Raw genomic sequence first — 25,010 nt, 5'->3', positions numbered from 1 at the left:
CTCCCAAGCTAAGTGGAGGTATTAATATTGGAAGGCTGCCAGACGAGAGAATGCCACAACTTGAAATCTTTGACTGACAGGGTAACTAAGTTGCAGTTTTAAACCTAGGGCTGACTGGTTTGGTTTCTTTTTTTTCTCGTTTTCAGGAAGAGTAGGGGAAAACTTCCAGTAGTAGATTATCAGTCTGTTCATCAAGTATCCACAGCCCTGTTGCGGGGAGCCAGGGCCCTGAACGAAACTATGCTGAATTGATAGTGTTCAGTGTTGAGAGGGCAACAGGGTTTTGTAAACAGCTTTGGTAGACTCATTTAAAAAAAAACAAAACCAACAACCATAAAACAAAAAAAGCATTTTGCTTCAACCACAACATTCGTGATAGATTTTAAGCATTTAAATTTTGAGTCTTTTTGCCCGTACGCACCTATTTAGAGCTGTATAATGTGTACTTGTGCAGATGCGTATAGATATGTGTGTTTTTTTCCCACCAAAAGGAATTTTGGGGTGTAAGGGGCGGGGAGGGGTGAGTAGATTTGCTAATCAGTGTTTATGTGTGTCTATTTTCTACCCGGCCTCTACTGAACACTTTTGTGTCTTGAGCAGGTGGCGTTAGGCCCTGGATGGGAATTTTCTGCCCCGCGTGTGGGGTGGGTGAGAAATTGTACACAACTTGGGGGAGATGGGAAAGTGTCTCTGGAGGGGTGGGCGGAGAAGCTCTGGCTACAGAATCTACGTTGGGTTCGAAAAACTTGACGTGAACCGAACCCAGAAATCTCCGTGCTGAGAGAGAAGGTCTCTTCTTCCAAAGGGTTGGTAAGAAAGAACTCGGTCCTCTTCGTTAAGAGTGGCTAAGTTCTGTCATGAAAACCCAGGCTGGGTTAAGACGGAAGGTGAGTCACTGTTTTTAGTAGCATTTTAAAGGCTTACCCCAACCCCGAGACTAGGGAGAATAAAGGCAGTCCATTCCGATTTTACCTGAAACCTTCTTAGGGTTTGCCATTTTTTTCTGTTGGCTTGCTGGGATTTGAAATACGATCCAGATACCTTTTTTTTTTTTAATAAATAATTCAAACTTCACTTGCATATGGTTAGAGAAATGGTTGCTTTCTGGTGTATCTTGACATCTGTAGGAGCACCTCCAGGGTTGTGGATTTTGGGGGTTTTTTTTGTAGGGTAGGATTTCAGTTCTATCTCAAGGTGTGATCAGGCAGGATAAAGAGGGAGGCAATTGGCATCGTGGTCAGCCGGGCAGGTTTGGGAGACGGGATGGATGGAAGCCGGGAAATCTTTCAGATGAGCAGATCCCCCTAGTCATAGAGGGCCACATCTCTGACGTGTCATTCCAACTGCCTCGGGGCAGTTGAGCAGAGTTGATCAGGAGTAAGAGGTTACGTCAGCTCCAAGAAAGATGGGGGTGCATCCTACCCTCTTGGGGATTTAGGTGAAAAATTCTGATGGAATTTGAGCAGCATGGTGGAAAGGGGTAACACTTCAGCCAAGGGGGCCAGGTTGTGTTGTAAAGGCTGTCAGACATTGGGGTCTGTTGTCAAAGAAAATCATTCAACAGAATTAGAGCACTGAGCCAAGCGCTTGGGAGGGTACAGTGCAAATGAGTTGGTAGTCACGTTCCCTGCCCACAGTTAGCTTACGGTCTAGGGAACCGTCTAGAAAATGATCCATTTTTGGATCTCCGTCTCAAATAATTTAAAGCCCACCAATTTCCAGGAATATCTCTCTCACCATCTATCTGCCCGGACACTGTGGTGGTAGAGCATCTGTAAAAATAATAGTAATGGCTCTGGGTGTGTCCAAGCACAGGGAATAAAACAGGTGAAATTCTCAGGGAGAATATTATTTCAATTGTGGAATTCTTCTGTTGGCCGCCCTTGCAACCTGCCGATTTAGACCATCAGGTCTGGGAGAGGTGAGGTGGATGGGAAGACCCATCAAGGTTCCCGTCCCCAGGCCCTGCCCCGGCTCCGGGCTTCTCTGAGAAAACAGAAGATGGAAGATTAGGTTGAAAAAGGCAAGCTTTGCTTGAAAATACCTCCATATCGATCATAGCGAGAGGACGTAGTGATGGATCAGGATCTAAGGCAGCCTTGCCGATCCTTTCAAAGCGTGGACCGGAGCTCGAAAACTGCCACCTGGCCTCCTGTTTGGGAAGTAAAAAAGGCAGAGAGATAAAGGAATCTGGCACTCCTATTACTCACAAAATAAATAATAAGGATTGTATTTATTAAATGTTGCCTGTGTCCCAAGCACTTTGCTAGGCACTGGGGTAGATACAAGAGAATCTTATCGGACTCAGTCCCTGCCCCACATGAGGCTTACAGTCTAAAGGGAAGGAGAAGAGGTATTTCATCCTCATTTTTACAGTTGAGAAAACTGGGTGGGGAGGGTTGGGGCAGAGGTGAAGAGACTTGACCAAGGTCACACAACAGGTAAGCGGCAAAATCGGGGCAAGAATCCGGGTCCTTTGTTGCTCAGTCCCGGGCACTGTCCAGTAGGGCAACACTGGCTCCCCTGACCCCCGTCATTGGGCTCTTTAAGCAACTAATAATAATAAAAAAATAATGATAGTTATGGGACTTAAGCTCTTACTGTGTTCCAGGCACTGTTCTAAGCACTGGAGTAGATACAAGTTAATCAGGTTGAACACAGGCCCTGTCCCACAGTCTTCACCCCCGTTTTACAGATGAGGTAACTGAGGCCCAAGGAAGTGAAGTGACCTGTCCAGGCTCACACAGCAGACGTGTGGTGGAGCAGGATTAGAACCCAGGGCGTCAAACTGGCATCCCGCATGGTTGGGTGGGACCCCTTCAAGGTGGACTTGGAGAGTTCATTTATTCCAACCTACCGCTTCTGGACAAGACTCCAGGAGTTCAGCAGGAGAGACGGTAGGATTGAAACTGTCAGGACATGGACATTTTTGGAGGCAGCTCCAGAAACAGACACCTACCATCAGCTCGGTCTTAACAATCAATCAGTGGTATTTATTGAGCGCTTACTATGCAGAGCACCGTACTAAGAGCTTGGCAGAGTACGATACAGCAGAATTAGTAGACATGACATCTTGGCCCCGAAGGGATCTTTTAGAGGGGAGCTGTCGGTCAGTCCCCACAGACCAGGCAGTTACTGGCTGCCTGCCTTACTCCCCAAAACGTCGATTCTCAGGGCCAACTGGATCAGTGCTTGGCACATAGTAAGCGCTTACCAAATACCATAATTATTATCTTTGCGGCTCGTGCGTTTGGCAGCGGGAATAAGGGGCATTTCGTGCCTTCTGATTTGACTTTGGCCCTCCTTTTGTACCAGCTGTTCGAGGTCGGCCGGGGGATTGGAGCTCAAATGAATGTTGTGGCGGGTGGGTTGGCAGATCCTCGGAGGGGGGCTCTAGATTGTGATACAATCAATCAGTCATATTGAGTGAGCGCTTCCTGTGTGCAGAACATTGTCCTAAGCGTTTGGGAGAGTACAATATAACAGACATGCTCTCTGCCCACAATGAGCTTACAGTCTAGGAGGGGAGACGGGCATTAATATCAATAAATGGATTATGGATGCGTACGTGAGTGCTTACCTGCCATGATCGCTCAATCTCCCTACACCTGCATAACCCAGCCCAGCTGCATTTCCTGTTTAACCCTCCAGCTTCCCTAAAAAAGGATGGCACCCTATCCATCTTAGACATTTAGCGGTGGAGACGAGACCAGGACCATTCATCAGTAGTACTGACTGAGCACCTGTGGTGTGCAGAACACTATCCTAGTGCTTGGGAGATGACAATAATAATAATAACGTGGTATTTGTTAAGCGCTTCGTAGGTGCCAAGCACTGAAGCGCTGGGGTAGATACAAGATAACCAGATCGGACATAATCCCTGTCCCACGTGCGGCCCACAGTCTGAGGAGGCGGGAGAAGGGGTTTTGCATCCCCATTTTACAGATGAGGAAATCAGTCAGTCAATCAAAGGTGTTTATGGAGTGCTTACTGTGCGTAAGGACACGCTACTAAGTACCTGGGAGAATGCAATATGACTAAGTATGTGGAATAGTGCAGTATGAGCTAATTGGCAGTCATGTGTTCCCTGCCCACAAGAAGCTTACATCTAGAGGAGAAGAAAGATAGTCAAGTAAATTATGGCTGTGTATAAAGTACTGTGGGATTGAGGGGGTGAATACCAAATGCTTAAAGGGTACAGATCCAAGTGCAGAGGCAAAAAATAGAAGGGAGAGGGAGTAGGGGAAATGAGGATTTACTCAGGGAAGGCCTCTTGGAGTTGTGATTTTAAAAGGGCTTCGAAGGAGGGGACAGAGGTGATTGGTTGTATATAAAGGGCGAGGAAGTTGCAGGCCAGAAGATGAACCTAGGCAAGGGGTCGGTGGCAAGACGATTGAGGTATGGTGACTAGGTTGGCATTAGGTAGAGCAGAGTGGCTGGGTTTGGAACTGAGGTACAGAGAAGGTGAAGTGAACTGCCCAAGGTCACACAGCAGGCAAGCGGCAGAGTTGGGAGTAGAACCCAGGTCTTCTGGAGCCCGGGCCATGCTGCTTCCCAGTGGGCTCAGTAGGCACGATCCCTGTCCTCGAGGAGCTTGCAGGCTAGTGGGGGAGACAGATGATACAGTATAATCTGGGCAGCGGGGACTAGGAGGCCATGAAAGCTAGGGAAATCTGTGCTTGCCATCCTCCTCGACTCCTGTAGCTTAATCGGCCCCCTATACACCCAGTCCTGACTGTACTGCCGCTTAATACGGTGCTCTGAACACAGTGAGCGTTCAATAAATGTGATTGACTGACATAGCATTGCTCTTCAGATAGACTCATGTAAGCTGGCTCCAAACCTCAGGAAAGTCACCATCTTTTGGATCGCCTTGGGGCCCTTCACCGAGAGGTGAAGTAAGCGCTCAGTAAATATGATTGAATGAATAGTCCTTTGGGAGACAAGAGGTGTCCTGGGGAGCGGCTTTTGTGGGTGCCGGGGGTGGGGGTGTTTGGCTGGACAGGGACATCCCAGGCTACCCCTGGGAGCTTCCAGTCCCGCCCTCCCAGACACCGCCAGACGATTTCCAGACCTCTATGGACCGGGAGCGTGTGTACCAACTCTGTTATGTCGTCCCCTCTCAAGCGCTTAGTACAGTCCTCTGCACCCAGTAAGTGTCCCAGTCAGTACAGTCAAATTGAGCGAAAACATGGCCTCCGTGGTCAAAACCCAAAAGCCGGGACTCAGGAAGGAAAGCGGGCCGTGGACAAGAACCGCGCCTTCCACTTGTTCAATTTGCCTGAGGCCGGGGCACCCAGGCACGTCTCTGCTTTTCTGTTGAGCTGGGGGCGAGGTGGCGGGGGGGGGAAACGGGCATTTGCGGGGGCCTAAAGTATGGAGCCCTGCCACTGGGCCACCAGCCTCGCTTCTCCGCCGGCGAGCTGGAGGAAGAATTTACCGCCCAGTCTGAAGCGGATCACGGATAGCCAAAGGCTCCTCGCTCGGCATGGGAAGACACCCATGAGCCTAGTTAGTATATGGATAGACTGGGCTCCTGGGGTCATGGCCTTCCATCATCTTTGCCAGTAAGGCTGTTTTGTTGTTCTTGTTGTTAACGGTATTTTTTAAGCACCTGCTATGTGCCAAACACTGTTCTGAGCTCTAGGCTAGGCACAAGTTAAATAGGTTGGACACTGTCCCTGTCCTGCATGGGGCTCACCGTCTAAGTAGGAGGGAGGAGGGAGGCCTAGAGAAGTGAAGTGACTCACCCACAGTTGCGCAGCAAGCATTTGGCAGAGCCAGGATTAGAACCTAGGTCCACACTCTTTCCTCCAGTCCATGCTGCTTCCTTCTTAGAGCATTCATTCAATCGTATTTATTGAGCACTTACTGTGAGCAGAGCACTGTACTAAGTGCTTGGAAAGTACAGTTCAGCAATAAAGAGACAATCCCTGCCTACAGCGGGCTTACAGTCTGGAAAGGTTAGCTGGAACTCTCTACACATTGCCTGATGAAGTCGAGAACGCCCAGCCTCTCTCAGGCATTCAGACAGAGAGCGCTTGCCCGACTCCACGTTTTAATGCCACCTTTGGGGACCTTTGGACTTAAGTTGGCCCGACCCCGTGGCGTTTTCAGAAAGGCAAGGTTGGGATGTTTTTGGCCCGAACCCCGCATGGAAGTGGAGGCGGGAAGCCAAAGGTCGAGTCGTGTCACTCGAAACCCATGGTGACTTACGTGTGACTTTCACTTCTTGAGATGCTGAGGCCAAATCTGCAGGACTTACCCACCCTGTTTCTAAGAAGTGCCCGTAGGAGAAGCAACCTGGAGGTGCAAATGAGGGAAGGGGCAGGCCCACCCCTAGAAAAGTCAAAGCTCGTTCCCTCGACGACCTGAGATCTGGGTGGAGAGGGTTTAAAATGGCCGAAATCCGGGTGGATTGTTGGGGGTTTTCCTCTTTTTCTCCAACATTTGAAACTCGTGTGGCAAAAGAGAGCCCGGGGGTGATCTCAGGTTATTCCCACCTGGAATTTTTCTGCACTGGTGGGGCAGCTTAACTGTCCTTCCTGTTTCTTCAAGTGTTTTCTCTCGTCTCTCAGAAAAGGGACCCCGGGGAAAACCGATTGGAAACGAGCGTCAGGTTTGTCTTGGGAGCAGAAGTGAGGAGGAGGAGCAGGAGTAGAGACTGAGGTTTCAGGAAAGGGGAACCGGGCCGTCTTTGCCCAGTATAGAATTAATGAAGGGAATAAATCATTCAAAGTTAGCAGTTAGCGGCCGTAATCCTGCCAGCCAGCCGTGTTGCAGCAAGAAGTCCCCGAGTCACAAGACGCCGTCTTGAGCAACCCAGGGTTCGGTCCTTCTGTCGTTCGTGCGGGATGTGTGATGGCGATAGCCCAGTGAAGAGCTATCTTGGGTATTTAGAGCTTCAATTTTTATTGATTGATTTTATATTTCTTATAGTATATGTTAAGAGCTTACTATGTACCAAGCACTGTTCTAAGCACCGGGGTAGATACAAGGTTATCAGGTTGGATGCAGTCCCTGTCCCACGTGGGGCTCACAGTCTTAATCCCCATTTTACGGATGAGGTAACTGAGGCCCAGAGAAGTGACGTGACTTCCCAAGGTCACACAGCAGACAAGTGGAAGAGTCGCCATTAGAACCCAGGTCCTCCTGGCTCCCTCATCTATGCTCTATCCACTAGACTATGCTGCTTGTCTTTATTGGCGTCTCAGCGCTTAGTCTAGTGCATTGCAGTTAGTTGGCACAATAAATACCACGACTACTGTTAGAAGAAAGAAGATATTAAAGTTATCGACGCACAGTAAATGCCTAGTAAATACCATTGATTGGTTAACAAAAAAAGCTCGGTGAATCTGGGGTCTCTTTCTCATTTCAAAGCAAAGTAGTTTATTTTCTAAAAGAAATCTGATTCCCTGGGAATTGTTTTAAGATTTCTGCCGGGCGATTGAAAAACGCACGTGTGCTCACGCAGGCCATTTCTTCATTCGAGGGTAGGTCAGTCGTTTATCAGTATTTCTTGAACACCTGCTGGGTGCCGAGCTCCGTGCTAGGCTCTCGGTGCCATAAATACAGTAAATGGAAAAGACCTGGTCTTCCTCTAGATTGTAAACTCATTGTGGGTAGGGAAACCATCTACCAACTCTGTTCTGTTGGATGCTCCCAGGAGCTTAGCACAGTGCTCAGTACATGGTAAGTGCTCAATAAATACCACTGGCATTAATGGGAGAGCCAGGTGGACAGAAGTTATGTTCCTTCAGTCAGAGCAGGAGGCAGAACAGATCCGACTGCTTTACGCAGGGGGACTCAGTGGTTTGAGTGCATTGAATTTGAGTGGAGGGGGGGAAAATATCAAAAATGGGTTACAGTGTGTCTCTGGGGTTTGTCAAAATAGATTCCACTAGAAGGGTATCTGCAGTCTTCAGGAAGAATAAGCCCAGATAGTTTCAATCTCAAGAACTTTTATTTAGAGTACCGTACTTGAAAATGTTCCGTTCATTATGATTTTAAATTTATTTATTTATGTTTGCCAGGCATTTAGCTTTAAAAAAATAATTCTGCCTTTAAAACACAGACAGTGCTTTGAGTTCCAGTAGTTAGAGATGTTTCTCATCTCACGGGGGAGATCTCCATCTAGAGCATCAGCATAACTGTAACAGTAGAGCCCTGTGACTGCTATTTTTTTCTTGGTCAGTACAATTCAGTAATGTTTCAATAACTTCTGCATGAATTTGTTGTGGTTGGTAAATCATTAGTCTCTGAGAGCGATCCGCCAGAGTTGCAGGAAAAAACTGAAGCCCCTCACCCCAAATTCTCTCTCTGTGGGATCCTGAGATCAGAAGTCCCGGTTTACACAGTGTGTATGTGGGGGATGACAGTGGGCACTTAACCCACTTATCCATAATGTATATTAATGTTTGTCTCCCCCTCTAGACTGTAAGCTCGTTGTGAGCGGGGAATGTGTCTGTTTAGTGTTATATTGTACTCTCCCAAGTGCTCTGCACACAGTGAACCCGTAGTAAATATGGTTGATTGGTCCTTGATCAGTCAAGCAGTGGTATTTACTGAGTAATCAATCAACCAGTCTGGTATTTATGACGTGCTCAGTATGTGCAGAGCAGTATACTAAGCGCTTGGGAGAGTAGAGTGAAAATGAATGTGTAGACAAGATCCCTGCCCTCAAGGAACTTACAGTCTAGAGGGCAAGACAGGCATTGAAATTAAGGAGACAAGGGAAAAGGCAGAGTGTAAGGATATGGACGTAAGTGCGGTGGGGTGAGTATCCATGTGCGTAAGGGGTAGAGATCCAGGTGCTTAGGCAGCACAGAGTGGGGTACGGAGAGGGGAAATGAGAGCTTAGGGGAAGCCTTTGGAGAGTTGGGATTTTAGGAGAGCTTTGAAAGGGGGAAGAGCAGTGGTCAGAGGGGTCTGAAGAGGGTGGGAGCTCCAGGCCACCCTGGGAAAGTTCCACAGATGGAAGATGCAGCATCTCTGCCTTTGAGAACCATCCATGCTAATGCGGGAGACAGAATGTATTGGCAAAGACTAGGAGCAGGAGGAAGGGCAAGTAGATGACAGGTATGTTGGTACAGAGATCCCACTAGACAGGAAGCTCCTTGAGGACAGGGATTGTCTGCCGATTCTGGTCTCCTCCTGTCAGAGGCATGGTTCCTGTCCTTGAGGAGCTTACAATCTAGTGGAGACAGAAGGCCAGAAATGGCCTGATGTGTAGCAAGACCCTTGATACAAGTGACAAAAAAGAAAGTTAAGCCATTAGATGGGTATAAGTGATTCTCCCCTTGGGGGTATGTGGGTATGGGGCAGGGGATCACGTTGTCACAGAGTCCCAGGTGAAGGAAAACCTGCCCTGTAGCCATTGCCCCACGTCTGTTGGGCGCCCGCGCCCAGTCGCAACTTTTGACATTTCATCTGGATTAGCCGTGCGGCGGAACACGTTCCCCAATCAATCCTCACCAGGATGGACCAGAGCGGGACCCCGGGTTCTAGCCCAACTAAGCGTTAGCCATGGGAGAGGCAAGGCGGCTGATCGGAGCTGCGACCTGAAAGGGAGAGGGTCAGTCGTGGAAACCGCTTGGAAAAATGGCCCTGTAGGTGAGGGGGAGATGGGGTTTGGCGGATTTGAGGCCGAGAGCTAGTCCCACTCGTGGGCAGTGGGTCGGAGGTGGGAGAGTCGTGGTTGAGGTACAGTCTAAGCTGTTTCTTTATAAATACGGTCTTTTTCTTAGATAACCATGTGCCAACCAGTCAGTCAGTGGTATTGAGCGCTCACTGTGTGCAGAGGACTGGCCTAAGAGCTTGGGAAAATCCACTTTGGTAGACCTGATCCCTGCCCCCCAGGGGCTTTTAGTTTGGAGAGGGAGGCAGTGAAACCCAGTTAAGGCCAAGGTCCATCTGCTAGTTCTGGGTTGCTTCCCCCCGCTTTTCTGGAGTGGGTTTCCATTACACGCTGGGCAGTTGACTGTTTCTGAAAGGGCATTCGTAACTACTGGTTTTGAACCAGAAACTATAATCTGTTGAAGTACAAAGTACAGTAATTAAAGTATCTCATACCCACTCCTCTGCCCAGCCCAGTGCTTGGCACATAGTAAGCTCCTTGAGGACCGGGTCTCCTAACCCCAGTGTACTCTTCCAAGCACTTAGCACAGCGTCCTGCACTCAGTGAATACGATTGTCTTTGCTTCCCCTCCCCACATCCCTTCTTAGTCAACCTTTCTCCCCCTCCCACACAGTAACTTTAAAGCCGGCCAAGGAGGTGGGAGTGGCAGGGATGGACTCTCCCACATCATTGGGTTCGTACAAATGGAATAATAATAATTATGGTATTTGTTAAGCTCTTACTATGTGCCAGGCACTGTACTAAGCACTGGGGTGGTTATAAGCAGTCGGGTTGGACCTAGTCCCTGTCCCACATGGGGTTCACAGTCTTATTCCCCATTTTACAGATCAGGTAACTAAGGCACAGAGGAAGTGAAGTGACTTGCCCAAGGTCACACAGCAGACAAGTGGCTGAGCTGGGATTAGAAAGCATGACCTTCCGACTCGAAGGAAATATGGCCCTTGTGGTGGGTGAGAGTTACAAAAGTGCCGTGGGGCTCACAGGTCTAGACGAAGTTCCAAAGTAACTCCCCCTGCACCCCTTTTCAAAATACAGGGTCTTGGTCTGAGAGGGCCCAAACTCAAGTTTTTTGTTTGTTTGTTTGTTTTTGTTTAATTTGAATGATATTTAAGTGCTTACTATGTGCCATTCTACTAAGCACTGGGAAAAATAACTAGCTAATCAAGTTTGGACACAGTCCCTGTCCCACATGGAGCTCACAGTCCTAATCTCCATTTTACAGGTAAGGTAACTGAGGCACAGAGAACTGAAGTGACTTGCCCAGAGACAAGTGGCCGAGCTGGGATTAGAGCCTAGGTCCGAAGGAGGCTGTTTTTGAGCCGACCGTCCTGCAGTAAGAGCCCCCTCCTCTCATTCCAGCTTCTCCCCTTGACGAAGCACAGCACAACTTAATCCTGTCTTGGTCTTCAGCCATGGAGATAAACTGATACCAGAAATCCCCATAGTTTGTGTTTGTGTGTGTGTGTCTCTCTCACTCAAACCTTTTTTTTTGAGCTCCCGGGCCTTTAAGCCAAGAGGTGGATGTTGGAATGGAAGATCCCTTGAGCTAAATCACCTGGGGTCCAAGAGAGGAGTTTTCCTCTTGAGATGTGGCTCACGTTCGTGGTGTCAGCCAAACTCTGGCGTGGACACGTGACGATGGAGTCGTGGGCTGCGAATTCTGAGTCCTGCATCTGTAACAGCAGTCACGAACTTGACTAGGTTGCAGCAGCCTCATTATCATCAGTGGTATTTATTGGGCTGGTATTTACTGTGTGCAGAGCATTGTTCTAAGCACGTGGGAGAGTACAGGTCAACAGCTGGTAGACCCGTTCCCTGCCCACAGTGAGCTTATGGTCTAGAGGGAAGTGACTGGACTCCCCCAGCCTCCATTGTGCTGCTTGGGAACGTCTCTGGCTTGACCTGTTTCTGAAACGAAGGCTTTAATTTGGGGCTGCAACCAGGGATGATAAGGGCCGCCAAAGGAGAAGCTTGAGCAACTCGGCCCTGTGACCGGTGATCTCTCCGGTGCACTTCTTGGGGTCCCGGAGACGGTGAGTCCCCACCCTCCCCGTTCTGTTACCGGATGGCTCTTCGCCAAGGGAGTCTTCACATTTGAAAAAAAATTTGTTCCTCGGAAGGCGCTATCTGCCGCCTATAATAAGAGTTCATATGCTCTTCTTGATGTGTACATTCAACTGCAATTAGAATTCAAGGGAGGGGTGTTTACCCTTAAAGGAGACCAGGCCAGAGTCTGTGCCAGCTATTGTCTCCTTGCGTGTGTATGTGTGTGTTTGTGTGTCTCCCTGTTAATGGCAGAGGTTCGATTGTGACTCATCAGACTAAAACCTACATAAGACACCTGTCTGTTAATCAGAGGGTTTACCATGAAAGAGACTCGTTTTGATGGTTGCCCTTGTTTTTATTTGAGAGCGCTTCGAGCTGGGTGCCGAAACGCCATTTGCCAGTCTCGAAGCATTCTCGTCTTCCTCGTGGCATGACCGAGGAACCAGAGAAAAGTGAGGGCGTAATTTTCAGCTTTGAAAATGCCCCAACGAAATTATACCCAACTTGATTTTCCTACTAGTGGCCCGTGTCTTCCTGGATCTGACTTGGGTTATTTCTTGCCTGCAACGAACTGCCCTTGTATCCCCGAAGCAGTAGCTATGGGGGAGATTGATGGTGGATAATTCTTTTTAAAGAATTGCCTGAATTTTAAAAATAATTACTTCTTTTTGAAGGCTTTATACAGAGGTGTGTACAGTGTACTGTATAGACCTTGTTTCCAAGTAGAATCTGAGCTTTGGTTCAGTTCTAGCTGAATAAGTATTAAAAAAACAAATGTGTGTGTGTGGCGGGGTGTTAACCAACTAGTTTGTGGTTAGTGGGGCTGGGTACCTAGTCTCTTTAGCTGATTACAGCACTCTACTCCCGGTGGTTCAATCTCCATAGTAACCATTGCCATCCAATGGTTGATTTCAGAATGGTCAAAATGGGACAAAAGGCTCCTCCAGTGATGGAGATCATTTGGACCGAAGCTTAAAGATTGTGTCCATTTTAGGAACGGGAGAAAAGCGGAGCCCTGTGCTGAGGAGAAGAGGAGTTTCCCTCCCTCTTTACCTCCTTCCCTTGGACTCCGCCTGTTCTGGAATACAGTCAGCTTTTTAAGCATAGCTTCCTTTCGGGAGCAACAGATACACAGCCTGGCGAGTTACGTTTTTCCCTTTCGCCCTTCTTCTCTCATCCCGAACCTAATCCGGCCCACGAGACGGCCCTCGCTGGCCATTTAGCACCTCGCACGTATGACCTGACCCAAGCCCCAGCCGTGCTCTTGACAAGGTTAATACCAGGGATTGAATCTGTAGCCGCTCTCCTGGGATTTTAGCTGCCGAGTAACTGTAGCCTTTGAGCCTTTGGAAGTTGCAGTCTCCCTTAGCAGTACCTCAGCCAGAGGTGGAGAAACCATACTATTCCTTTGGCCGGCGAGTGGTATATACCGGGAACCTCTTTTTATTTGGCTGAGACCACCTTATCCGTAGGTCGATTGGTCGTTTAGGAAGGTCCAAGCTGCCCACAGATTTGGTGGAGTGGAGGTCCCCGATACTTCAACGTCGGCGTGTTTCACCTTGGTGGACTGTCTGTCTGAAGTGAGCACTGATGGGCAGCCTGATTAGCTCGCGGTAGTTTGGCTCTCGGCAGCTTACTGGATATAAGATGCTTATAAACCTTGCAGAGCAGCTCCGAAAATGTTCCCCGGGGAATTGGTGTGGAACGAACTCTCCACCCTCTCACTAACTTTTGATTGAGACAGGACAGGGAGACGATGTACACTCGCAAATATTCCAAGAGCCCGGGAAGCAGCTAAATGCCAGTAACGAGAGCCTGGTGGCAAATCTGATTTACCTCATCAGAAACAGAGATGATTTCAGTTAAAATTAAATGGCCGCAACCGTGCTCTGCTCCCTTCTTGAAAGAAAAGAGGTATCCGTTATTGAATTCGGACCACGGGCAATTAAAACCTATTTTGCGGAAGTGATTTACCGTCCCGGGATTCAACGGAGATGCCAGAGTTGTGGGCTGAACCCTGCTATTGCAGAGGAAACTTGGGCTGCCCTCAAAGGCATCAGTCTCCCGTCCTCATTAACACAATGTTCTCAGGAAAACCAGCTTTCAGCGTGCGGGACTGAATGCCAAAATCCGAGGTTGTCATGTACACCTCCGAAGCGAGGTGCGGGTGGTGTTTTAGACTGGGTGACCATTTTGGTGCTGCGTATACGTTTCCCACAGCATGTCGTGGGGGTGGCCAGAGGGAGAGAAGGTTTCTGTTCGCCCAGATGGGTGACGGTTGCCCACTCACTGCACCCGTGCTTCTCCAGACCAGGTGGAGATAGCCATGTGCAGTGTGCTTCCTTTCATACCAACCCCAGCCCTTTCCCCCACTTAGGGTGCATTCGTGACACAAGCATCTCCTTGCGAGTCTCGGCCCTGATCTCTTATTAACAGCCTCCCTTGTGCCTGGAGGTCAAGGGTGCGGGCGATTGAGAGGACACCGGAGTCTCTTCTGGCACCATTTCACCTTGATCCCCTCATTCAGACCTTGCCTTCCCCCTTCCCATCGAGCTCTCGATGCAGTCCAGCCGCTGGGAGAGACGTGGGCTGAAAGGAACCCCCTCTCACCCGAAGCCGAGGCCTTCAGGGAATAGCCAGGGCCTGTTTCTAGTGCTGGAAGGAAGGGGTCCCCTGCGAATCTGCCCCAAATCAACCCCAAGTTTGCCTTTACTCCCTAGACCAAAACGGTGGCTGCCATTTTTGTTTCCTTGGGGGCAGCCGACCCTAGACCCCGTGTGACACCCTCTGAGTGAGGCAGGGGAGCTGGGAGAGGGGCCGCTGAGGATGGAGGGGGATCAAGAGGAGGAAAGGGGTGAGGAGAATGGAGGTGGAGTGGAACATACAAGAGGTCCATTAGAGAGAGAGGCAGGAAAGACAATATAATAATTATAGTATTTAAGTGCTTACTGTGGGCCAGGTGCTGTACTAAGTGCCGGGGTGGATACAAGTAAGTTGGGTTGGAAAAGATGGGTGTAGGAGGCATGGAGAACAGAGATGGGGGGGCAACCTGAGTGGGGAGATCAGAGAGGGACAGAGGAGGGGATTGATCAGCCAGCTGGGAATAGGGAAGAAGGCATGGTGTCAGAAAGGGCTCAGGAAACAGCCGAGAAAAAGGGTGGTAAGAGCCAGCTGGAGCCAGCGAGACCAGAACAGAGAGGGGGCTGGAAGTGGCCAAAGAACACACCGATTAGGGAGTGATGCTAAAATACGGTGAGCTTGGATTCCCACTACTTATCTCAGGAAAGTGGTTCAGTGGGACATGCAAATCCTGAGAGCTATCCAGGAGGTTTTTCTGCAGGGTCATTGAGAGCAGGCAAGCTTGAAACGCAGAATTATGTACAGATCAAACACCTTAGCCTTTCTCCTCTAAGTCAAGGTTCAGAGCTGCTTTCCGAGAGAGCCAGTGTCTCCAGAAAGGGAATGAGAGTCTCATACCTTTCCTAGAAAAATCCACTCCAGATTCGGAAATGGCTAAGGCCGCAGAGAGCAACTTGGAACTCGGTCTTGGGCGTGATGCTTGAGGTTCACCCCCCTCCCCCCGCCAGTCCGGGTCCCCTGTAAATCAGCAATTTTAAGGTGTTTGTTTCAAAGAGGTTTTATCAACTCAAAGACGCCGTCCCCTCCTCCCTCTCTCCCCCTCTTCCGTCAGACCCAGCAGGCAGAGAATGGCCAGGAAGTGAAAGTCTGAACGAGCGAGGGTGACTTCAGGGTAAGTTTCTGTTTCAGCCTTCAAACCGGGAAGAGAAGCTCAGATAGGGTCGCTCTTAGCTCCCCGAAGCGATGAAGAGGCTGGATCTGGTAATGATAGGAGGGTCTCCCAATAGCAGTTGGAGGAAGCAATTCATCAGGCTACGGGGTGTCATTCAGCATTGGATTGACGCCCGGTTTTCTGAACTGCAGTGGGGACGACTTCCTGTTGACTCTCCGGGTTTCATCCCTCTGAACAAGGAAGAACTAGTTCGAGGATTGAAAAGTTCTCGGCTACCTTGGTGGGAAGGGAGAGGAGACGTTTGCCAGATAAAAAAATAAACATGGAGAAATAATCATAATTATTGTTACGATATTAAGCTCTTTCAGTGTTTCAAGCACTCGTCTAAGTGCTGGGGGAGATATGGGTTAATTAAGTCGGACATAATCTTATCCCATTTGGGATTTAGGGAAGATCACCTTTCTTGACTCCCAGGGTAACATAGAACAACCAGGAAGAGGGAGCTTGTGGAGCCTCTGATCATGAAATCTACTCCCCGCCCCGCATCCCAACCAGATTGCTTCTTCACCCAGCTGAAAGTAGATTGCTTCTTCACCTAGGGACCACCCCTCTCTAAACCCCTCCAGCTCAATTCGGTGATCTTTATGATTTTGTCAAATTAGTGGGAACACCTAACTTTCTTGTTGCACAGGAGAGATGTTGGCTTTAGAGTCAGCCCTGAAACAGAGCAAAGAGTGATTGAGATAGAGGGCTCTGGACTGTAAAAATTAATTTTTTTTGAGGGGGAGGGAGGAAATCCATCTTTCTACTCTCCTGGGATTTCCAGTCTCAGACCACTCAGGACCTCAGGTGCAGTCACTCCTTTTACTCAGACTGCAGCCATGGCCTTTAACAAGAGTTATCCCTAGACCTTTTAGCAACCTAAGTTAACCTAACCTAAGCTTGTTACAGGATAGATTACTATAATATTGGCAATTGATTATAATTTGGGCAGAATCTTAATTCTTTTTGCACTGTAATTAGGCCAAATGGTCTCTTGCTTCCACAGTCTTATGGTCTTAAAGGGAAAATCAGCTTGTGGCCCAGGGCAAGCGGCTTCATTCAGCCAAGCATATTTAATTGCCTGCTGTATGTAGAGGACTATACTGAGAGCTTGGGAGAGCCTAGTAGAGTCATTACACATGATATCTGCCATCAAGGAACTTAAAGTCTGTTTGCAGGTCATCGTACTAAGACCTTGGAAGAGTCAAAAAGAGTTAGTAGGCAAGACACAGTCCCTACCATTGTGGGGTGGTGGTGGTGAGGGGGGGCTCAAGGGGGTTATGTTCTGAAGTAATTTGCAGGTAAGTGGAGGTAATGATATAAGGCTAAGTCTGTAAGTGCTGTGGGGTGGAAGAGTCATGAACCCAAATGGTGTAGGTGGCATGGAAGTGCTCGAAATGGCAGTCTGGGACTGGAACGGGAATAAAAGGTTGGGTGATAAAATTACTTCAAGATCAGTCATTGGATTTGTGAATATTTAGTGTACACAGTTGAGCGTATCTTCCCTCTGCATTTTGGCTCGAACGCATCGGCAGAATTAGGGATATTCTTCTTGACAGGGCACCATCCAGCGCTATAGGAGTACCTGGATTGGGCAAAATCTCAGTGACCTGTAAACTAAAAGTCTGGGAAATTACTGATCTGGCAAATTTCCTTGTCTACCAAAACCTAGGACTGAGGCCCCCCAAAAGTTTCTTCATGGTTCCTGGCCCTTTGGTAGTGTTCAAAGGTCACTGTCACTCACCAGTGGGTGGGAGGGGGGGAAAGTTGAAAAACCGTATTCCTTTCCCTCACGCTTGAACCGTCTCACAATGTCCTCGTATTGTACCACTGTCAACGCTGAGCTATGGCAAACGTGAAGGAAGAAGAGGAGGAGTAAAAGCATTTATTGAGTGGCCAGGGCACTCTTCTAATTGCCGGTGGGAGGAGAGAAGATCAGGTGACCTTTCCCAGTTCCTTTCATCCCTGTGATTTTATAGCCAGGCTCTAGCTTGCGTTCTGGGGCAGGGTGAGCATCCCGTGACCTCGTGGTATGAGGGCCAAGGCCGGGCACAGCCTGCCAGCCCCCGCCCGAGTTAGCGTTGCCCGTCCCGTAGCTGCTGCACTTTGTGTCGGTGTACGTGACCCCTTTGTCACTGTTCGTGCAACCGTCCTCACAGTCGGGGCCCCTGCTTCTCTCCTTGGCTTACTCTACCCCGGCCTGGGGGCCTGAGGGTTGGAGAAGGCTTGGGGAGGCCACACGGGTTGCAAGAGCGGTGACAGAGAGAAGCAGCATGGCCTAGTGGCAAGAACACAGGTTTGGAAGTCAGAGGATGTGGGTTCTAATCCTGGCTCTGCACTTGACTGCTGTGTGACCTTGGGCAAGTCACTTCACTTCCCTGTGCCTCATTTACCTCCTCTGTAAAATAGGGATTAAGACTGTGAGCCCTCACATTGGACAACCTGATTATCTTGTTTCTACCCCAGGGCTTGGAGCAGTGCTTGGCACATAGTAAGCGCTTAACAAACACCATAATTATTATTACTCTTTTATTAGTTTATTTATTATTATTTATTATTGTATTATTGATTATTATTAATTATTATTATTTATAATTATTTATATAATTATTATTATTTTATTGTTTATTTATTAGTGTTCTCTGTCTCCCCCTTTTAGACTGTGAGCCCACTGTTGGGTAGGGACTGTCTCTATATGTTGCCAATTTGTACTTCCCAAGCGCTTAGTACAGTGCTCTGCACATAGTAAGCGCTCAATAAATACGATTGATGATTAGTCATTATTATTATGATTTTGGAGACCGGTGTTTCCTTCTCTCTGGTCCTTTCCCTCAGGGGTCTCTGGTGGATGCCCCCCCCCCACCCCCACCCCTTATTTATTCATTTTTTTTACCAAGGCACCTTCTAGACCACCTCCTCAAAACCCAATTTTTAAATTTTATTTTCTTAAGGGAAGTTAATAGGCCCCAGACCCTCCAGGTTAAATGTCCATCCATTGTTCTGGTCCTAAAACGACATATTTCCTGAATCTGTCCTCTAATTCCCTCCCAGGTCGAGTCATTTATTTTGGACCAAGAAGATCTGGACAACCCAGTGCTCAAAACAACCTCGGAGTTGTTCTTATCGAGTGCCGCCGAAGGAGCGGACTTGCGGACGGTGGATCCGGAGACACAAGCGAGGTTGGAAGCGTTGCTAGAAGCAGCAGGTACGTGGTGTTTTGGGGGGCCACCTCCAAGGTAGTTAGTGGGTCGAATCGCCTCTTCTCATCGCTTCCCAAGAAAGGAAGTTTGAAAACTGAAAAGTCACATCATTGTTTTGCAAAGGGGAAAAAAGGCTTTCTTGGTCCATATTTAATATTTAACATGCATGAAATACAAATTTATATATATGTATATATATATTTATATGTGCAAACCGTAAGTAAATGGTCACTGAGTAAAGGAAAAGTTACGCAGCTCCAACCCAGTGACCCCAGGTGAAAACCAGTCCATTATAATCGCAGTCTTCTCTCACGGGAACCAACATACAGGCCACGGTCAGCTGTGAATCAAGGGCTCCTCTTCCAGACGTTTCTGTTCCGGAGTATGGATAACCAGAATTTTGAATTGGATGGATTTATTTAGGAGAAAAATTCTCAATTTGAGAAACTGTCAAAGGAAACCTTGTGACCAAGTTTCTTCCAGGTTGGGCCCCTGACTGTTGTTGCTGGTGCTTTTTCCTTTTCCATTACCTTTCAGCAAGACATCTGGCACATGGACAACTTTGAGGCAGTTCCCACTTCAAACCAAGCTAGGGCAACTTCTCTCTATTATTAGGGGATATCAAGCAGGATCAAAAGCATTAGAACTGTCCCGAGTTAGTGATTTCAGTTAAAAGGGAACATAACATGGCCAGGGAAAACTTTGGAAATACTTTATCTTAGTTTTAGGCAGTGATCTGAACCCTCCCAGGTCCGGGCCCCCATCCCTGAAGTTCACATAAAAAGCGAAGAAATGAATCTGAGCTTTAGCTGTCCGCCTCTTCTCCAAGCAAAGGTTGACAGGTCTCTTAATGAAAACTTGGCCTGAATTCCGAGCATCATAATGCCACCCGCCGTCACAGAGAAAAATTGCCAGAGAAGACCGGTGGTCTCTGAGAGGCGGAAGGCCCAAGGTTAGTCCCCACAATGACCACCCTGCTGGAGGAGACTCAAATGAGGCTACTTAGAAAGTGGTAGATTCATTCTGTCGTATTTATTGAGCACTTACTGTGTGCAGAGCACTGTACTAAGCACTTGGGAAGTACAAATCGGCAACATACAGAGATGGTCCCTACCCAACAACAGGCTCACAGTCTAGAAAGGGGAGACAGACAACAAAACAAAACATGTGGGCAGGTGTCAAGTCCTCAGGACAAACAGAATTAAAGCTAGATGCACATCATTAACAAAATAAATAGAATAGTAAATATGTACAATTATAATAGATTAATAAATCTGTACAAACATTTATACAGGTGCTGTGGGGAGGGGAAGGAGGTAGGGTTGGGGGGATGGGGAAGGAGGAGAGGAAAAGGGGGGCTCGGTCTGGGAAGGCCTCTTGGAGGAGGTGAGCTCTCAGTAGGGCTTTGAAGGGAGGAAGAGAGCTAGCTTGGCCGATGTGTGGAGGGAGGGTATTCCAGGCCAGGGGGAGGATGTGGTCCGGGGGTCGACGGCGGGACAGGCAAGTAGATGGGGAGGGGAAAGTTTTGGAGGGCAGGGGGTGACTTCATCTCCATCCTATTGTGGAAGAGACACAATAGGGCCGAGGAGGGCCTGGTTTTTAGGAGATGGGCCGGTTGGCCAGCACTGGGTTTCGCAAGGTGCCCCTTTGTAGGCAAGTGGGGAGGAGGCTGGGCTCGGTGGGTGGACCGTGCTGGAGTGTGGGGAAATCAGTAGTTAGCGATACTTATCCGGCCCATCACCGATGGCTCCCTTCGTTTCCCATTGGCCAGACTCCCGTCTAATTCTTGGTGTTCTTCTGCAAAAGTCCAACTACCCCTTGCTAGAGCCCTCTGTTATGACCGGGGAAGTGACCTGAAATGCTCGAACCTTTTGAGCAGCAGAGTGCTTTAGCAATGACCTTCTCATCCAGATGCTTTTTAGAAGGGAAAAGGGCATATCGAGAGGAATGGTTCTCAGCCTTCCACAAGGTGTCAGCAACTGTTCAGCTAGTTATGCGCTTTGGCGGTCGCCCTTGGGATCCTGTGAATTCAGCCGGCCGAGGTGCTGGATCCAAGCTATCGGCAGATAGCCTAGAAAACTGACCGGGTCGTCCATGTGACCGGGTACAAGGCACTCGGCCAGTGGGTGTTGAGTTTTGTGTTTCAGCATTGTCTTTTTTTTGGTTTACTTTGGGGATTTTGAACCTATTAAAACTTTCAGTGTGTAATTCTCGTTGGTAGAGTGCGGAGGAATTTCAGCGGGATGCTGCCCGAGAATAAGAGTGGGAGGAAACAGTTGCTGCCAGTGGGCCTAAACGGCCAGTAATATGGTCATCTTGGGAAAGTGGTTCATTTTGCTGAGCGAAATAGAAGCTGCGACCCTCTTTGGTTGAGAGTCCCAAACGGGAGGAGACTGTTAAGGAGCTCTGACTTCGTTCTAACTTGTCAGTGTTCAGAGGAAATGCTCATCCCTTGCACCCAAAAATGCTCTCGGGAACAGCTATCTATGCAGGTCGGTGTCATCTGTCCATCCCCACTCCGGTCAGTGGGCTGCATAGGCTTGGAGACTATTTGGCATTTTAGGATGAGTTCCTAGAGTATCCATTTACACCCTGTGGGATGATGTTACCTGAAGTTGAAGTGTTTCAACTTCCGCTTCTCTTTGCACCTCCTTGGGAAAGAGTACTCAGTTTTTACAGGGTAGCTTCAGTCCTCTCTTCCTTCAGAATGAATTAATGTAGCAGACTTCATTTAGGGATTTTACAGACTGGCTTCTCTTCCCTAATTACAAACCCAAGCACGGAGTTAGAACTTGTTGGCTAGCACCGACCAAATGGAAAATAACTCCTTTAGAACATACGCTGCTCCTTGTCAGCTAAATTTTTGACTGATATTTCCGGGCGCGCTTTGCAGAGACCATATGCATCTTGGTTGCTGCAAGCATTGTGGCAGTCCGGTTTTGGAATGATTTAGATGTGGTGCCCAGCGGATACAAAAGGTTAGAATTTGCAGAGCTCTGGACACGAAGCAAAGCGTTCATTGTACTTCCTACAGTTGCATAAAGTCCAAACATACCAAACCTACACTACTCGGAATGGTATTAGTAATCCTGGTCGGATCGAAAGATGGAGATCTCCAGGCAGAAAGGCCAACTCTGAGTTGCTCGTTGAATGTACTCGTCCTGATTATTTGAAGAAATTAACGAGTTAGCGTGAATCCGAAGCACTGAAAATGCAAGTTATCGTTGCCTCCTTTTCAGCAGACCTTTTGACGTGGCCTCGAGCCAGTTCAGTGCCCACTAGAATTTTCCGGTCCAGGTGGCCAAAGGAGGGCTGCAGCTCAGCTCAGGAGGTGAGAGGCATTTCCTTCCCTCCTTCCCTCCCACCTGACAGGCGGAGTGAGTCCTCTGCTCCTTTCTTAGCGCCCTTCCAACCTCCTTCACGGCGGGGCGAAGCCGTGGGTGTCTGAATACGGTCAAGAATTCACTTGCAGCCAGGAGGACGGCCCTCTGTCCAGCAGGTGGATGGCAAATTTATTTTTCTCTCCACTGAGTTGGGCACCTGCATGCCCGATTATTCTAATTTTCATGTATCCAAAGGATCCCCCAGTGGTGCTAATGCAGCTCTCTGCATTCTTCCCACCATTTGTAGGTGTCTGAATCCAAATGCAGCTACAGAGCAGACTGGTGGGGATGGGGAGATACTGCTGGGGTCACATCAGCCCCTTCGGCCACACCCAAGGAATTAAGTTCTCCGCCCCGAGTCTCGTCCGAGAACCTGAAGCGGGTCCGTGCAGTCTGATTGCAGCTACGTACAATCAGAAATCAGTAATTCCTTGATCGTGGTACTTGCTCAGCAGTTACTATGTTCCAAGCGCTGGGGTACAAATGAGTTAATCAGGTTGGACCCAATCCTTGTCCCACAGTCTAAATAGGAGGGAGTGGTATTTAATCCCCACTCTACAGATGAGGTAACTGAGGCACAAAGAAGTGAAGTGACTTGCCTGAGGTCTCACAGCAGACAGTTGGCAGAGCCGAATTAGAACCCAGTCCACTAGGCAATACTGCTTCTCATTAGCTTCCTGGCAGGAGGCAGTGGGGAGGGAAATCACTTAAAAAAAAAAAAAAAAAGGATCCTGAGCAGTGGTCTTTTGGTCATTAATGACTTGGGACAAATCCAAATATCGCAAAATTATAAAAGGTAATGCCTGAGACCGTTTTTGAAACGCTTAGGTGCAATGTACTTATAGGAAAGGTCCCTGCTAAGAAAACAGAGTTGGCATAGAGTCCGATAATGATAATCCGTCCAGCGCTGTGCACATAGTAAGCCTTAAGTACCACTGATCCCACCTGCAGTGCTCTGACTGAGGAGTAATTATCCAATTTACAGTTAGGTGGAGCTTTAATGTCTTAAGTTTTTGGTCGAAACTAAACACACTTATAAGACAGTTCTCATTTTAATCACCTCAGAAGTTCCATGTAATGCTGAAGTAGCTGAAGTTGATTTCATTTTGCTACTGCTCCTGCAGTTCCCCCACCAAAGAGTTTGAAGGACATTGTGTGGACTCTGAGGTACATTTGAGCAACTTCTTTCTTCTTTGTCTAAGGTTTAGAACGGGAAGAATTTTACGATGGTTTTGGCTCGTCCCTGGCAGGGCCACAGTGTACAGGGATGGCTAAGGCCAAAATTCTCAAAGGGCAAGTGATCCCCCTGGAACTGGCCTACCCTTCCCCCGGAGCCTCCAGAGTAAATCAACTGTATTTATCAAACACTGTGTGCAAAGCACTGGACTATGCTTGGGAGAGTCCACTATAAAGAGTCAGTAGACCTGTTCCCTGGAGCTTACAGTCTTACATGGCTTAGTACAGTGCCTGGCACGTAGTAAGCGCTTAACAAATCCCATAATTATTATTGCTTTTCTGCTTCCTGGGCCACTTGGCACCCACAGGGTCACTGCTCCTGGGTCCCTGCCATGCGGGGTAATCCCACCACCCAAAATAATGCATTGGTGGGCGGGGCAGATTAACAGGGCACCCGAGAGGCACCACAAGACTTGTGGAGACCCCGCAGTCTGTGGAACCCTTGTCGGTGAAAGTTGAAATACCTTTTTTCCCTTAGTCTTTTTCCTCTGTTAAGCCACTGTATGCCTCAGTCATAGGTGAGAAAAGTATTTCATTTGTTATTCCATAACTCGGATTTTCCTGGTCCCATAGAAACAGTTTTAGCTCCTAAACGCCAAAATGAGGAACACTCAGTTTTCTAAAATGAGGGTGTGGCTTTTTTGTCCTTAAATGGTATTAAGTGCTCTTTAGGTGCCAGGCACTATACTAAGTTCTGGGGTAGATACAAGATTATCAGGTTGGATACAGACCCTGTCCATGTGGGGCTCACAGTCTTAATTCCCATGAGGTAACCAAGACACAGAGAAGTGAAGTGACTCACTCAAGGTCACACAGCAGACAAGTTGCCGAGCTGGGACTAGAACCCAGGTCCTCTGACTCCTAGGCCTGAGCCTGGGAGTGTTGACTAGGGCCATTCTTCAACCTCTTCCCCGTTGCCCTGCTTAAGGACCTTTACCAGTGACCTGAAAGCTGGTGTTTCAACATACATCCGGCCCTCTGGGAATATTTTTCCAACTCAGTAGGCTCTGAGCATCAGAAGATGGTCTTGAATCGGTTCACTGGGCATTCCCTCCGTCCAACTCCCAGTCCGGAGGCACGCACCCAAGGAATCTGCACGGGATTCCGAACGGCTTCACAGAATCTTCAGAGTTCTGAACAGATGGCCAAGGTTAACGTTCCTGGAAATTCCTGTACTAAACTGTCAGATTATTTTCACTGGCGATTCAGAGCCTTAAGGCTCCTGCCGAATTCTGCTACCTCAGCAGTACCCTGACCTATGTTTCGTACTTGCCCAGAGTCACACAGCTGACAACTGGCGGAGCCGGGATTTGAACCCATGACTTCCGACTCCAAAGCCCGGGCTCTTTCCACTGAGCCAGACAAAGCCACACAAACCCCCGCTAAGCAGCAGCACTCGCCCCAGCCCACCACCCCAGGGAGAGACACGGGAGAATGGATGAAAGCAGGGACCCAAAGCAGCTGCCGTAGTGGTGGGCTGCAGTACTTGGAAGCGGACTCCTATTTGAACTTAAAGGGTTCTCTGTCAAAACTTAGAAAATTCAGTTCTGAACGTTGATGGTTAGATGCCTTGTCAGCTTTCACCTGGCAAGGGGAAAATGAAGGTTGCCCAGCAGTTAATCCTGTGTATAATTAGCATATCCACAGGAGGAGGCAGAGAGATGTTGAGATACGACATCAAACAGGTCAGTCTGGTGAGCCGAACCTTTTAATTG

The 25,010-nt window shown here is 48.4% G+C and overlaps 1 protein-coding gene across 7 annotated transcripts in view; it reads left to right on the top strand.

The window, feature by feature from the left end:
• The window catches only part of LOC119949414 (ankyrin repeat and KH domain-containing protein 1-like), a 93,311-nt gene that overhangs the window by 7,200 nt on the left and 61,101 nt on the right, over positions 1-25,010 (top strand). For all 7 annotated transcript variants that reach the window (XM_038771171.1, XM_038771168.1, XM_038771167.1 and 4 more), the window contains exon 2: positions 18,528-18,681. In XM_038771171.1, coding sequence (XP_038627099.1) covers positions 18,528-18,681 — 154 coding nt within the window. The remainder of the gene's footprint in view (positions 1-18,527; positions 18,682-25,010) is intronic.

This window comes from Tachyglossus aculeatus, chromosome X2, assembly GCF_015852505.1.
Source record: "Tachyglossus aculeatus isolate mTacAcu1 chromosome X2, mTacAcu1.pri, whole genome shotgun sequence".
In the NCBI taxonomy this organism is placed as follows: domain Eukaryota; kingdom Metazoa; phylum Chordata; class Mammalia; order Monotremata; family Tachyglossidae; genus Tachyglossus; species Tachyglossus aculeatus.
This window is presented reverse-complemented; position numbering and strand designations above follow the sequence as displayed.